This window comes from Cryptomeria japonica, chromosome 3 (assembly GCF_030272615.1).
Source record: "Cryptomeria japonica chromosome 3, Sugi_1.0, whole genome shotgun sequence".
In the NCBI taxonomy this organism is placed as follows: Eukaryota; Viridiplantae; Streptophyta; class Pinopsida; order Cupressales; family Cupressaceae; genus Cryptomeria; species Cryptomeria japonica.
The window spans coordinates 646,009,565-646,025,944 of record NC_081407.1 but is presented as its reverse complement, the minus strand read 5'-3'; the positions used below and the strand labels follow the sequence as shown (position 1 = coordinate 646,025,944).

Below are 16,380 nucleotides of genomic sequence, written 5' to 3'. Positions count from 1 at the left end.
CATGTGGTGTAGCTGCGTCAGAGTTTGGTGGTCACCGTTTCAGCTTCTTGAAATTTCGATATGATGTATTCGTGTGGTTTTTTGTAAAAAAAAGTGAATTCACTTCTTAAAAATATGAAGATATACGATATCTGCTGAAGTTTTGGTAGTGATTTTTGATATGTCGGGTTTGGGTGTATTTGAGAATTGAAGTACGTCACACATTTTTCTGTGCGTAAAAATCCATTGTTTATGTGTGATGTTGTAATCGAATTTTTAGATGAAGCCGGTTTTTGTGAAGAAGGAATTTATCATTGAGATGAGTCGTGCCAAGATATTAAGCTGAAGATGTATGTTTTTGGTGTGTGGAATTAGTAGCAAAGAGTTCGATGCCAAATGAATTTCTGGGTCAGTTCATGGTGTTCTTAAAAAACATATATAAAGCAAAGCCGTGATAGAACTCTTTTGAAACTGTTCTGATATTTGAGCGATTATTCAGAAATTTGAGGGGCTGCATTCATAGAAGAAGATATTTTTTACAGGTCTGAGAGCACACTGCAGATATACTGTGTCTTTGTTTAACTGAAAGACTGGAGATAATCGAACTTCTGATTATACAAGATGTCAAAGTCTTCTTCAGATGATAATTTACAGGTTTTGTTGCAATTTGACAGAGTTGTATTAGTCAGATATTTCTTTTTTATTTTTGCTCTCAATTTGTTAATTGTATCAATAGAGTTAGTGCTCAGATAGAGGTTGGAGCATCTGGTGTTTTGAGCCGGTGCTCTTGAGAGTTGGCGCTCTATTTTGTAACTGGGTCGGTGCCCAATTTTCTGAGATATTGTAAGCCATGGTTTTTTACCCGAAAGTGTTTTCCACATGATAAAACTTGTTCTCTGTCTCTATGTTTTAATTTTTCTGTTTTAAGGTCTTAAGCTGTTTTATCATTTAAAATACTGATTCACCCCCCACCCCACCCCCTCTCAGTATTTTCTGGTTTCTTTTCAATGCTACAGCAAGCATTCAAGGGCAACAATTTTTTTTATCAAGAAAAAGAAAATTTTGTTGAAAATTAACAAAATTCTACTCAATCTTGAAATCAATGATATGCAACCCCTTAAAATAGCAATGCAGAGAGGACTCGCACAACATATGTGCAGCTACTGTAGTGCAAATAGAGGAGTGTTGGTTCCATGTATCTAAATAGATGGCCTCACACCTACATCATCAAGAACAAGCCGAATGCTATCATGAGGATTTTCATTACATGAAACATGCTAAATTCGCTTAAAATTACAAGTTGGTATGAGAAGCGTGAGAAAACAAGCACATGTACAAATTTTCCACACTGCAACCTTTGATGCAAGATAGCAAGAAGCTCATATTGAGTGAAGTTGATTAGCACCTTGATCAATGCAAAGGGTTCAAAGTGCCTAATCCACATGACTTAAGTGGATCATTGCTCCAAAAAGTAGTGACAAATGTAGAGGCAAGTGTGGAGCAAAAGAAATATTGGCAGAAGTATGGATGCACTTTTTTGGCACAAGGGATCACACACATGTCATCTTTCTAGTGGCTTCAATTGCTGAGATGCTGTTTTTTAGGTCCATTTGTGCCTCGAATAAAGAAAAAAAATGCTAAGAATCTAAGTCTAATGTTGGAGAACGTTGTATTGGAAGTTGCCAAAGAAAATGTGGTCCAAATCGTAACAAATAATGCAACAACATACATGGCAACAAGGAGACTGCTAGAGTCACAAACCAAGAATATGCAAAAAGCCAAAATTCAAATAGGGGAGAAGTATAGTTAGTGTACAATGTCTGTTATTCTGTTTTGATAATATGGTTTATCTGACTATGTATTAATTGTTTGTCGGCTTCAGGTAGAAATAAGCATCGGTTGCTCGACAATTGTGCTCCTCTTGGCAACCATCAGGCCTATTAAATAGATTGTGTATCATCAAGGAGAGTAGCATGATCTATTCAAATCAAATTGGATCCTTGGCTGACCATCTTTGGTCTTCTTCTGTAATAATTTCATGGTCAAATAAAGATATATTTTACTCATATATCTCATATGCATTGTCATCTCTATTATTAATTATGTATTCATTTATTAGATAGAGTAGTAAACATTTGGTAGCATTGCCTTAAAAGAAACTGAGTCCAAAAGAACAAATTCATGCTCTTAGACCCCAATAAAGGCAAGAAGAGACCAAGAGATTAGGCAATCTTTAAGGATCATAAAGCAAAGGGAATGAAGAAGAAGATTACAAGAAACACTTGAGGAAAATACAATTGTACAATTCCCAAGTAGGAGCCCATTCTAAGAACAAAGTAAAAGCCGAAAAGTAATCAAAGTCATAGTCAGGAAGAGAAAAAGATTTCCATGGCAAGAAGATACACAAATAACCTATTCAGCACAATCCTTCTCTTAAAATAATAAATAATTTCCTAATAAACATGCACCCATATACAAAAAACTACCATCAAATTATGAGTATAAACGTAAAGAAGATGGTGATGAAAAAGGTATTTACAAAAATTAGAGGCAGCAGAAGTACTGTAGAATTTTTTTTAAGCAATTTCTCCACTAAATCCTTGGGAGGAATGTGTCTATTTGTTATGTCCCCTCTTTCCAGTTAGGATCAGCGATCTAAAGTTAGTCTATCAATGAGTCCTCGTAGACTAACGAGATGGCTAGAGGACATTTAGGATGGTGTTTTCCTCGGGATTCAGGTACCAGTTCAGAGTATTTTGGGATTGAGCCAGCTCTTGATTGTGTCACCTTTAGGATGCCAGCTTGAAACTACATTAAACATCATCTGAAAGTGACAAATCTTAGAAAGAGAGTGAGGTGCCTTCTTGCCAGGTACCCATGAGGAGAGAGAGAAAAGAACATATTAATAAAAGATATTTAAGTTGATGCATAGAATTTCATAATCTCTCCTTGGGTCACTTAAACATATTTATTATATTAGGTTTCACCTTTCCTATGTACCTATTCCTAGTGAGAGAGTGAATGGAGAAGAGAAAGATAAAAGGTTGGTATAAGTGGAGAATACATATAACACAAAGTGTACGTCCTAAGTGGGAGAATTGTTATGAGGATAAAGTAACTATTATTTAATTCATTAAATTTGAATGAGGTGTTAGGGTTTCAACCCTAATTAGGGCGACTTGAGGAAAGGTTTTTAAAGGTCATTGAAGACTGATTTCTTATTCATGTTTTTGCTGATAATTATTTCTGCCTCCTTGTGGAGCTTATCAACCTTAGGGTTTTGAAGACCTTGGAGACATAAACCTCCATTGTTCTTGCACATCTGCAGCTGTGAGAGACCAGCCAAGGGTGTGAGGAGGAACTCCATATTAGGGGTTTCCATTGAACTTCAAAGAAAATAAGTTTTGCTTTACAAAATCTGAAGCCACCTACTTGCTAGTGTGTGTGGCCATATTTTCTTGCTTTGGAAGGTTTTGGTACTACGTATTGAACCATCTTTGCAGAAGGGTTTAATTGGCAGCATCTGAGAATGAGTGTGTGAAGACTTGGTAGCATCTTGAAGAACCTTTGGATCAGCTGAAGAAGTTTTTATTAACTGTTTAGTGAGGTGGCTGCTTGGCAGGCCAACCCCCTCTTCAGCACTTTGAGAGATCATCCTTTCCATAAACTTCACTCAAACCAGTCCACTTTTATCAAATAATCTTCTCCAGCAGCAGCAGCTGGTTTAGAAGGGTTACAACAGTTGGAAAGGGCATCAAACACATAAAAATCAGATCTTCAATCTTCCGTACTAGCTGAGGATTTTGGAGTGGACAGCAAACTCCAACTCAAGGGGAAACTACAATCTATGTGCTACATCACTGTCACCATCAGCAAAGTCTTCTTGTGACAGCCATTTAGAAAGAAAGGAAACAGATTTCACATCTCTGTGAACATTTTCTGTGTGTGCACCTTGATTGTGTGCTACCCTCAAGTCCAACTTGTAACTTTTCAAGCTGCCGGGTATGCTGATAGCAATTTTAAGGACTTCATTTTCTCTATAGTACCACTTTATCTAAAAAATTATGTGTACTCAACTACAATAGAAATCTGATCCAAAATTAAGTTGAATGTAATTTCCAATCAGTTTTCGGTTTACTCTTTATTATTAGTAGTAACTGTAAGCATTTTTCTATTCAAAACCTCAAACACAAAAAACACACCTTCTGCAACTTCTGTCTAGCTCAGAAAGATCATACTCAAAAAAAAGACATATAGAACTATTAATTTAATTAAAGAACAAGCAGGTGTTCTTCTACTGTTCAAGCTTTCAATGTCCTAGAGAGGGTGGGACACTACATTATTCACTGTAGAGTGATGTCTGCAGTGGACTGTAAAAGTGAGTCTCCCGTTATTGAGAAGGTCCCAAAGGATGATTGATGAGAATTATTCTCACAGGGATCTCCTTTCTTCAATATATCACAATCATTTTAATTATATCAAATGCACACTTGGCACAGTTCAATGGTGTCGCAGACTGTAAATTACACAGACTTAGAGGCCTGAGGTTCACTAGATCCTCACCGACTGCATATAATCTAAGGTAGAATAACTGATATGGATTCAATTCAATGAGACTAGCTGACTGCATGTAAGTTGAACTAGATGAAATGATTTTGCCTGCCTAAATATGGGAGAGTTTGCACATGCATAGCTTTAATCCATGCTACCAAAGAATTGCATAAACATTTTTTATGGCTATTGCTTGTGCTCTGCTTTCTTATGTATATGCACTATGTTCATTTTTAGATTCTACTGTCATTTTACTCTCTGCAGCTTGCAAGGTCATAGCAATAGTTGCTGGGTATCTGGAACTCATTTATTGGGGATTTCCATTATCTGTATTTCTAGCTATCCTGGGTCTGTTATGTTGTTAACTCCAGTTCATTTGGATCTTTTGTCTGCAGGGTGTTGGAATAAGAGCGCATTGTGCTACAATATTTAACTATTTAACTGTTAATTAAGTGATCATGTGAATGACAGACAAATAAGTATCATACTTGAGCTATGCCACCTAAATTTGGAGTGTATAAAAGGATACCATGTAATAAATTCAAATTTGAGAATTAATAAAATTGTATTCATTCCATGTCTCCGTCACTCGAATATTTAAATACGTTGTCTCCTAAGAGCACTTCACTTATGGCAGAGATACAAATCATCATTAGTGGTACATGAGGATTACACTTCTTTGTTCTGGCTTTCCTAGATTATGTATGATAATGTTTGTGGAGTCTTCCTTATTTCCTTTCGTTTGTTTGGATAAGATGTGGTAGGACCAAAAAGTTAAATTTATGATACTCTGACTATATGCAGGAGATTGTGGGTTCAAATCTTCATAAGATAAAGAAACAACCTCCCTTAAACAATATATAGAATACGGTAAGAGCCATTTAAGAGACGTGTTCTTTTTCAAATAGATCTCCTTTAAGCTGCACACAATTTTAAGAATTAGAGCACAGATACCATATTTTTAGAGTAGCATTAGTACACTCCAGCCATAGTTGCTTTCAGCATTTGCAAATAAGGGAACATCCTTGCCCAGAGTAGCCGTAATTAACATACCTGTAAAAAATGGTTGACAGCACTTTTGACAACTCCAGGTTTGTGTGGAGGTAACTGCATCCAGCAAGTATTGCCTTATCAAGTTTCATTAAAAGACAGACTAATACCTTTAGGTACAGATTATTTTACCATTTAGTTTCTGATGATTGTTGTAAACAAAGAACGTGGACATGCTAGGATTACAACTAAACACTTTGTTCCCCAAGCCTAGCAAAAAACAATTAGTTGCAAAATAAGATGCTTATAGCAGCTGATTATGAACGTAATCAGGACACCTGATACAATGAATTCCTTTAAAAATTAATATATTCTAGAGAAGACAGTATATTTAAATCTTCTAGAATACAATTTATTTATTTTTTGCCAGGTAAAGTGAGGGGTTAAGTTCCTGTGTTAACCAATCAGAAAAACAGATTACATTCCAAGTGTGTCTTAGGGGCCTATAAGCCAGTTGAGAGCAGAAGCCAAATGCTCTGCCTGCATTAGAAAAATAAAGGCTAGCAGAAACATTGTTGAATGGCATATAGGAGAAACAAAAAAAACTGCCCAGCTAACAATCATTCATCCTAATCAACGCCTAGTGACCCTTAGAGAAAATATTCATACAAATTGTTCAGATCTGGAATAGTGCAATGAAAATCAACCAAAACATTCATATAGAATATTTAGATCTAAAACACCCACATAAAATAAACAAATCTGCACATAGAAACTAGCTAGAACAAAGTAATTCATTCACACATTTCATGCAAATGATTGCATAGATCTGCTGCAGCAAAGAAGTGTGCATACTTTGTTAGCCTGTCCACCACAACATAAATACAATCTTTATCTTATACCTTGGGAAAGTCTAAAATGAAAAGCATTGAAATGCTTTCCCACTTTTGATTTGGGATACACAATTACTAAAGCAAGTGTGCTGGAAAAACATGTTCTTTTTTGTTTTGCTAACAAGTCATGCATTCTCTAATACGTTTGACGACATCCTTCTTGAAGGCCTTCCATGAGAACCTTCCCTAGTTTGTTTATTGATCTTGTAAAATCTCGGTTGGCTTGCTAGCAGTGCATCATGAAAAAGGACTTAAAATCATCTCCATTCAGGATTCAAAAACTAGAAAGATTCAGTTTTTATAAAGGATGAGACCATCTACAAATCCATTTCTCTAGCATTCCCTTCAAGGAGATCACTAACAAATGCATTTTTAACATATTCCACCATGATAGTGACCTTCCAATCAGCAATAATAGCAAAAATTGAACACTGTAAGATCCCCCTCCCATTTTTTTTGTGTTTTGCCCTTCCTTAAATCCACATTTTGTCAAACAGTTTGCATATTGAAAGATGCAATTTATGTTGTGAGATTGTCTGATCAGATTCACAACGTTTTCATAACACAATGACAGCTCATATTGTAGACATCTAAAAAATGTCTAGCGAATTTTTATCTTGCCATTGCCCTCTCGTCACTTTTCTCCTATACATATTAATTAAATAATTCTATTATTTATTCGTTATCCTTAACCTCTATTAATTAAAAAAATTTATTATTTAATATATTCGTTATCTTTTTCCTTCTTTTATTAATTGTTCGATTAATTTATCATTTTCCCTCGAATATTAATTAAATAATTTTTATTCATCTTTTGGTCCTCTATAATCAAATCATTTTCAAAAATTATTTAATTAGCTAACACTTCCCTCTCAAATTAAATAAATTCAAACTAGTTATTTAATTTTCCCACCAAATAAAATTAATATTTTATTTATTTCTGCTATGCATTTACAGCTTTACCTTATCCCTCCACTTCATCAATCCATGTGCATTATAGGTCTCACGCTCTCTTAATTTTTCTCAACCGTTGATCTTGCCATTTGATATCTACCATTGATCAAATATAATATGAGGCATATAAATAAGACCTTCATTCATTCATTTTCCTCCTAGCACTTTTGAGCACCTACACTATAGTCAAATTATCAAGCATCTATCAAGCATTATCAAGCATCTTGTATTCATTATCATATCATTGTGCAATCATGGTTATGCTATTTTGAAGAGCAGCCCACATACCAAAGCATTCAAGCAAATCTCAAGTAACAATGGAGTCTCCTAAGGTCTTTGTGATGGTATTATTGTTTATCATTTGATTATGTATAGATCTTAGATTCCATTTTGTGTTTGTGTTGATAGTGAGTTTGGATCTGGAATTGCTTGTTTCCATTATTTGATTCACATTTCATATCATACATGAAATTACTCTTCAACCATTCTCTCAGATAAATATGTATAAAATTCAAACGGCCATTTGCTATTATTTCTCCATTCATAGAAAATACAAATTTATGATTTTTACTCAGTTCACAACGATTTGTTCTAGATTGAAATGTATTACAAAAAGTATAGAGATAATAGGTAATATTCTGACCTTTAGACCTGAGGATAATTTATGTGGTTTGCTGCTCACATAGGCATCACATAAGGGTCTAAACTTTGTTTCAGAAATGGCAGATTTGCAGATTTGAGTTCTCTAGTACATCAATACTGAAAATTTGAGAAATAACATTAATCCAACGGTAGCTTTCAATTCCAGATTTACAGTGAAGACAAATGGAGCTTTATTTTTCCACACTAAGGCAGATATCCTGTCACCGTATGACTGAGAAATCAGTCCACAATAACTACAGTCTAAATGCCCAGAATGAAGATGATTTGACTCCCAAACACCTTGGAATACCCAGTGAAGAGGGTGCGTCTGTTATATGTAGATGTCAACGCCTGGAATAGATCTCTTGGCCGCCAGCACTTATCTCAAACTCCCACGCACTAGCCAGCAACTCCAGTTCTTATGCCCACCATAAACTACACACAGCTAGAGACGTTAAACGGTCCAATATATTGTCCATTCCATCCTCAAAGATTCACAACTCCTCAGCATATAACAATCAACCTTTATGGTGAAAGAAATATCCAACCTAAGTGCCTTTTATCAATGAACAAATAACTAGGATGACAACAAGAATTGTTGTGTGTTGTAGTGGGACAACAACAAAGTTCAACAGGAGTTGGTGTGTCCCAATTGTCACCTTTTGTGCCATCGGCATACCTAATGGCTTGATACCATGCTGGTCGGTGCCTACTAAGTGAAATGTTGTCCAAAAAGTTGGTTTCCCAAGGCACTTCCAGGTATCTTCAGGCAATACATTGACTAATGAGCTTCCATCAACAATAATGTTTGTCACGTTCTTCCCCATGATTTCCATCTACACGATAGTCGACTCCCCCCTAATGTTCGCCATTGAAAGCATTGGATCAATGACTTGTTCACCTTCAAATGACGGCTCTACCATCATGTCCTTGCTTGGACCTTCCTATCACTGAGTTTGGTTGTCACAGACTATGTTCGTGATTGCCACTCTCAAACATGGCGGTTTGTAGAAAGTCTATCACCCTGATAGGTATGACTGTCTGTAGCTTCTATCATACGATGTTCTTTTCCAACTCCAACTATAATGTGGTACTTGTTGCTTCATTGCAGGTTCCCCTTTCTTTGGCCATGGCCTATTCTACTTCATCTTTCACCTCTCGAAGTCTTTCCTTCTTCGTGCGAGGGTCTAGATACGTTGCCTTCTTTGTTTGTAATCTTTTAGTTATCAGGACATCCTCATCTCGTTCCTCAACGTCCAGAACGTTGATACCTATTTGTTTTAGACAATCAGTATCTTTGGGATTGCCTAGTCCACACCATTTACAGAACATTCCTCCTTCGTTTTGGCTACTCTAGCATTCTCTGGCAAACTAACCTCATCTACTACATTTTCAGCACTAGATCATTGGTCTTCCTTTAGAATCATACTATATTTGCCTTCTCAGCCCACTGTTATTGTATCGATTGTTATTTCCTCTTCTGTCGTGGTACCTGCCAAGAGATGCATTATTGTTATTATTTTGTAGTTAAAGAGGTGAGTTCAGAGGGGTTGATTGTTCCCCCAATGTGAAGAGCACTTGTGTGCTTCTTGTTTTTAGGTTGTATGGGGATTCCTTGATGGAATGTCCCATTACTTGACAAATGTCAAAAAATATTTTTTCGAGCAATTAGTTTTGGTGTGACCTATTTTACAATCGATGCACCATAGTTCTTTAGTTTCTTTTAAATTTTCTTTCTCGACCTTCAATTCTTTCATCATCTACATCATATCGTACCTGAAGGCTTGGACCATCTTTGATTCTTCGTCGCTACTTTCCTCTATGCTCTCGTCGTCATTTGTCTTTTACTTCCCTGAGGATGTTTTCTTTTCACTCTCAATGTCCATCACCCAATTGTAAGCATTGGCGTACAAGGATGGAGGCACCACTCTCATCTTCTTGCGCAATGAGGGAATCAATCCCTTGACAAACCATCACTTCTTTATTCATCAATAGTTCTTTGAGCCTACGATTGTGAGCCCATACGTTTTCGTTTTTGCCTTGTTTGGTATTATAGATCTCTACCACGATCTCATTGTAATCCCGTAGCAGTTTGAATTCTGCCTCAAACGGTTTCTTAAATGCCTCCCATGAGGCTATTGCTTTTGCTTCAAGTTTCATGAACCAGTCTATGGCTATATCTCGTAGCATCATTGGAAACGTTCTCAACAAAAGCCACATGCTATTCAAATGGTTTTGTACATCTTGCAATGCCTCGTAGGATCTTCAAACCCATTCCCCATGAACTTAGAGAGCAAATGCCTCACCACATTTGGACTTGTTGGGGGAGCCACCATTTTTCTCACCTAATTTTGTCCTTGTGCATTGGACTTGGGTAGACTATTTTGACTTCTACGTTCCAATGCCTGCCCTAAACTCTTAGCCATGTACAAGTCCTCTTCATGTCCGCCTTCAACGTCCCTTGCAGTCCAGATCTCTTCAAACTCATTCCCGCACTCCCTTCATCCAAGGGTCCTCAATTTGGTTTCTTCAATTCTCAATTCCTCTAAGACGAAGAGCCTCTCAATGCAGTGTATGTTGTTCTTGAATATCTCAATCAATTCAAGGTTTCTTTCTTCATCCTTATCTGATGTTGACTGTACAGACGTATTGTCTGCATGGTCAACACGATCTTGGTGTACTTTGTCCAGAAGTGATAAGTGTCTAGCAATTTCCTCCCACTCGCCGATGTATGTTGTGTATTCTCTTCACTGGATGTATTCCTTTCTTCCTAGCTACAACTCATGCTGACGCTTCAACTCTTACTTCTCGACGAGCTTGGGCTTTCAGATTCTTTAGCAATTCTTCTCAATCGCCTTCATCATTCACTTTGTTCTCTCAATCGAAGACATCTCAACGATCCCTCTATCGCTTCATGACTACTTGGGATTCATAGCTTGTCTTTGTTTGGTTGCACAGGCAATAATTCTCAAGGGTATGTCTCCCACTGGTGTCACGTTCTTCCTGTTCTCGCTAGTTCCTTTCCCTATACCTGTTGTCATTTTATGACATCCTAGGTCCATTGGTGAGAACCGATCAAAGATATGCTCCATGGACCAGCGCTGCCCCAGTCGATCAAGGACAGAACCAATGGAATCATGAAATGTTAAGTGTTGTCTTGTTAGGAGGCAGAAGTTCTCAGCCCTTTTCTCTTCCTTGAACACGGAATCCCAGACTCCCAAAATTCCCAGTTCTCAACCCTTTTTCCTTTCTTGAACACGGAATCCCCGAATTCCGATATTCCCAGTTCTCAACCCTTTTTCCTTCCTTGAACCCAAAATCCTGAAATCCCGAAATTCCCAGTTCTCAAGCCCTTTTCCCTTCCTTGAACCCGGAATCCTAGAAACACGAAATTCTCAATTCTCAACCCTTTTCACTTCCTTAAACCCAGAATCCTGAAATTCCCAGTTCTCGACCCTTTTTCCTTCCTTGAACCCGAAATCCCAAAATCCCAAAATTCCTAGTTCTCAAGACCTTTTCCCTTCCTTGAACCCGGAATCCCAGAATCTCGAAATTCCCAGTTCTCAACCTTTTTTCCTTCCTTGAACCCATAATCCCAAAATTCCCAATTCTCAAGCCCTTTTTCCTTCCTTGAACCCGGAATCCCAAAATTCCCAGTTCTCAACCCTTTTCCCTTCCTTGAACTCGGAATCTCAAAATTCCTAGTTCTCAACCCTTTTTCCTTCCTTGAACCCGGAATCCCACAATCTCAAAATTCCCAATCCTCAACTCTTTTCCTTCCTTGAACCCGAAATCCCGAAATACCGAAATTCCCAGTTCTCAACCCTTTTTCCTTCCTTGAACCCAGAATACCGGAACCCCGAAATTCCCAGTTCTTAGCCCTTTTCCCTTCCTTGAACCCAGAATCCCAAAATTTTGGGGTTCCAGTTTCCTCTCCCCCTGCAGCAGGGCTAGATGTCTGGCCTCCAGTGAAATCTACACTTCCAGATGGCGTGATCAACACTCAAGACTCTTAATGCTCCACCAACTCCTACGACTTGTCTACTTTCATTTGTGGAGCTACAAGGGCGCATTTAATGATTTTTGCAGGATTGTCATCAAGTGAAGTCCAAGGCCATGCTTATTTATGGTTACTTGATGGCCTTCATGTCAGGTCTGTCTACCCTGACTTTGGAATGTCAAACAATCCACCTTCTAGAAGTACTTTTCTTCTTCGGATTGCCTTGTGAAGATATGGCCAAGTTACTGTTGTGCGTTGCACACGCTCCCTGTCGCCGACAGGGTCCCCTTTCCTGTTTTGAGCTCTCGATCGTTGTCCTGAGGTTCCGAGCAGAGTTTCTCGTGTCTCTTCGAGCGAGTTCGTGACCAGTCCGTAAACTGATTGACGTTGAAGTAATGAACCAATGAGTCCTCCTGACTAGTCTAGCTCTCGGGTGTAAACGCCAAGAGCTTTGTTCAAAGTTTTGAAAATCGCCTTAGATAGGCGTAAGATGGTAGGAATTGACGGATCCCACCAAGCCAGAGCTATGAGGCCGATTACATAAAGTTTGTCACCCGACCTTTGCAAGGTTTGGGCGAGCGATGATTTCCGCCTGCTGATGAAAGATCGAATTGCCCGGCCAAGTGCCTTAGTATTCTGATACCTCCCAAATCCAGATTTGTGGAACCTGGCAAAGCTAGTAGGAGGTTCGACATTCCGTGCAAGTTTCCAAAATTGTCTAAGGGGCAGATTTCGGGCCCTGGAGCGGAAATTTCAAAACAGATGCTCCCTTCTTGGTTCGAAAGCAATACAGAATTCTTTTAAAATGTTGCAAAGATAGCGCTTCAAACCCAGAGAATCACTTAAATGTTTATTTTCGGACCCCTGCGCCGAAATTTGGGAGTGCATCGATTTTGCCAAAACGTCCAAATGGTCCGAGGTCTTCTTAATATGGCAAAGTGTTTCAAGATCCGAAACTTCGGATAGAAGCTCGTAAATCTTCTTTTCGGACCCCAAATTCGGACCCCTGGGGTAAAGGCGTCAAAAAGGAAACGCAGAAAAGAAGAAAAGCGCAAAGTTTAAAACGGACGCACTAGGTCCGAAAGCCCAAAGTGTTATTTTCGGACCCCTGAGTTTAAAGTGAAGCGCAAAGTTAAAAAAGAAAAAGGAAACTTGCACTTGGTCCGAAAACACTTAAGTCCCTTTTCGGACCCTAGGTCCGAAAACGCGAAGTTTAAAAGTGCGAAATGTTATGAAGGGACGCATTAGGTCCGAAAGTCCGAAAGTCACTTGAGCAACCGATTTTCGGACCCCTGAGTTTAAAGTGAAGCGCGAAGTTAAAAAAAGAAAAAGGAAAACTCTCCTTGGTCCGAAAACGCCTCCAACCTCCGAAAGTCACTTAAGTCCTCCTTTTCGGACCCTTGAGAAGGAAAAAGATAACAAACGCAAAATGCGATTTTCGGACCCCTGGGTTTAAATTCGCGAAATGTTTTAAAGCACGTTTGAGGTCCGAAAACCCGAAATCACTAGAGCCGATTTTCGGACCCCTGATAAAAGTTTAAAAGACGCGAAATATAAAGAGGCTTTTAGGTCCGAAAATCGCCTGAAATCTCGAGTCCTCCGAAGTTTTTTCTAAAGAGAGCGCTGTGACTACAGAAGTCGTGAAAATCGCGAAGGATGGCATAGTTGGGAGTTTGGCGAAGCTTGCAGATTCACTCAAACACTCCGAGGTTTCGCTAGCATCCAAGATAGGCGGCGAGTCCTCCGAAGTTTTTCCCAAATCGCCGAAGTCTAAAGGGGCGCCATGACTCCAAGGTTTGCCAAAGTTTGCCGAACACGCTCCAGCTCCGAAGTTTGAAAAGTTGCTAGAGCATGCGAGTAGGGGCGCTCAGGTCCGAAGTTATGAAGAATCGCGAAAGTGCGTCAAGCTCCGAAAATCTCCAGCTCGCCTAAAACCCCAAGGATTTCCGAAATTCGCCAACGGGTTGAGAACCTCCAAGTTTGTAAATAACGTTCAGACTCCGAATTTCGTGCAGGCTGGGTGGAACCAAGTTTAAATTTCGAAACCTCCGAATTCGTCAAAATCCAAAGTTGGAGAGAGAATGCAATTCAAAATTTGAAAAAACTCTCCAAGGTCCGAAAATAAGAGGGTAAGACGCTGCATCAACTCCTCTCGATCATTTAAATTCAGATTGCCAAGGGTAAAACCACTTAAAATTGATAAATTCTCTTGCGTCCACCAAACCGCGAAATTTAAATCAGAGGGATAACCGTTGGGGTTCAAACTTTGCAGGATCGTCCGTTCATTTCACGCGACGAGGTCGGGTAATCTCTCGCCATCCGCTCCCATCAGGTAAGTACGCTTTATCGCGTATGATCATTTGAAAATGCTTAAATCAAGTAGACAAATGCGTGAAATTTGACCACAAGGCTTGAATTCTTGAAGTCTGCCTCTCTTTTTCATAAAACGTTGTTCAAAGCATTCGAAATTTAGAATTCACTCCCAAGGTTTAGCCAGAAATTGCATCTCTTTTCAAACTCAAGAAAGTTTCCATGCTTTGTCTCTGTTGAAAATTAATCCAAAATCCAAAGGTGATAAGTATAAATGTGTAGTCACAAATCTTCAAGAATATGCTGCGGTTAAAGTTAATCAAGTTGTTAACTAAAATGATATTGCTCCATGTCCGGGCTAAACTCTAATCCCGGCCTGGTGGAGCACTTCTTTTGTTATCTAACCCGCATTACCGTTCTTGTATCACCTTATAATCCGCGTCCGGCTGTGCAGGATAGATGCCTAAATCGGCGGTGGAATCATCAAAAACACCCGCTGCAGCCGAAACCTCACGAGCATCCAAATCAGACATCCTACGTAGGGTTGAAAAGATGAAGTGCCAGTATCAAAGGGGAGGACTGAGGGAGTCGAAGGTTCAGAGCGTCTGGGACAACATTGGTGACACCGACCTTGGCCATATTGATATTCAGGACTTCAGGAACCGGGTCTTCTCACCCAACGCATATGGCAGGCCTAGGCAGATGGTGGAAAGTGGCATTGCCCAAGCAGCAGGTTTTCCTCCAGCAATCCAGAACTATGAATTAGTAGTAGAGGCTGCTCGGCACTACGAACCAAAGTCCAGATTAGTGCTTCTGGAAAATATGACTATCGCCGACTTCTCCCCTGAGGCTATCGGTGATGCATTTGATATCCCCTTTCCAAATAATCCCACAACTACAACCATAGACGAAGCACAAGGGGCATATGATATGAATCCGGCCCGATGCAGGGCACTGATTAACGAAGAATGGTTCAAGGAGAAAAGGCCTTCGAACACCAGGATTGTGAAAAAGACCCCCAGAAGTGATTTTCATAATGAACATGGGGATATGGTCACCTTACTCAGCCGAGTCATGGGACTTCCTAAGTCCAACTACTTTGAGGAGTGGATGTTCTATTTTACAGAGCAGGTCTTCGTCGGAAAGTCTAAGTTTGACTGGGCCCAGATCATAAGCGATAGCATCCACACTCAGCTGATTGAGCTCGAAACAAAGAAGTACTTCACCATGACCTCCTATTTGGTCTATATGTTCGCAAAGAACCAGCCACTGCCAGGATTGATAATGAAAGGTGAGATCGAGGATGGGCCCGGTCAGGTAAAAGTCTATGATTGCTACCCGCAACTGCACTACCAGGATATAGCTCAAAGGGAAAAGAACAGCCCGGCTTACGCGGTTGGTCAGTATGAACACGTCAATGACGCCTTCACAATGAACTTGGTTAGGTTAATGCAGGGCGGGTTGCACATCAAGCTCTCAGAGCAAGCTACTACTTTAGTACAGAGGTACGGAGCCTGGTTCATCCAATTCCCAATGTTTTCCTACATCCGAATAGCTGGCTTCGATGGTGCTCCCCTTCGACTTCCACGGTACCCAACCGATAAAGCAATCCTTATGGAGGTGGCAAGACAATCACGCCCCGTCGGCATCTTACTTCGAGAGAGCAAGCAGGCTGGATTCACATTTCCTATGATCATAGGCAACCATGATGTCCAATTGAGAACCCCCACCCTAGCAGAGGAGTCCCTTGCGGAGTTGGCCTCGTATGGCCTCCAAGACCATTTCCCAAGAAAATACTTCGATCATGATAATCTGGCAAAAAGGGCCTATGGTCGAAGATACAGAGCAAAGGAGTCAGTTGAAGACTATTGGAAAAATTGCTCCGATGACTATGAAGTCAGGTGACGAGAATATTCTAGGTTGAGTGTGCAACAGATGCGACTCTTTGAATACCGTCAGGTCCCAGATCAGCTCACGGACTCAGGAAATTGCCTCCAAGTCTGGGAATTCGAAGCAGTAAGACACCTCTTGCCAGGCGTTGATTGGTCTCAGGACCCAGTC

General features: G+C 39.6%; 1 protein-coding gene across 3 annotated transcripts in view; it reads right to left on the bottom strand.

The window, feature by feature from the left end:
• Window positions 1–16,380, bottom strand: part of LOC131027806 (uncharacterized) — a 169,366-nt gene that overhangs the window by 37,184 nt on the left and 115,802 nt on the right. For 2 of the 3 annotated variants that reach the window (XM_057957900.2, XM_057957898.2), the window contains exon 4: window positions 5,584–5,637. The exons of the other annotated variant lie outside the window; for it this stretch is intronic. In XM_057957900.2, coding sequence (XP_057813883.2) covers window positions 5,584–5,637 — 54 coding nt within the window. The remainder of the gene's footprint in view (window positions 1–5,583; window positions 5,638–16,380) is intronic. 3 annotated transcript variants of the gene reach the window in all.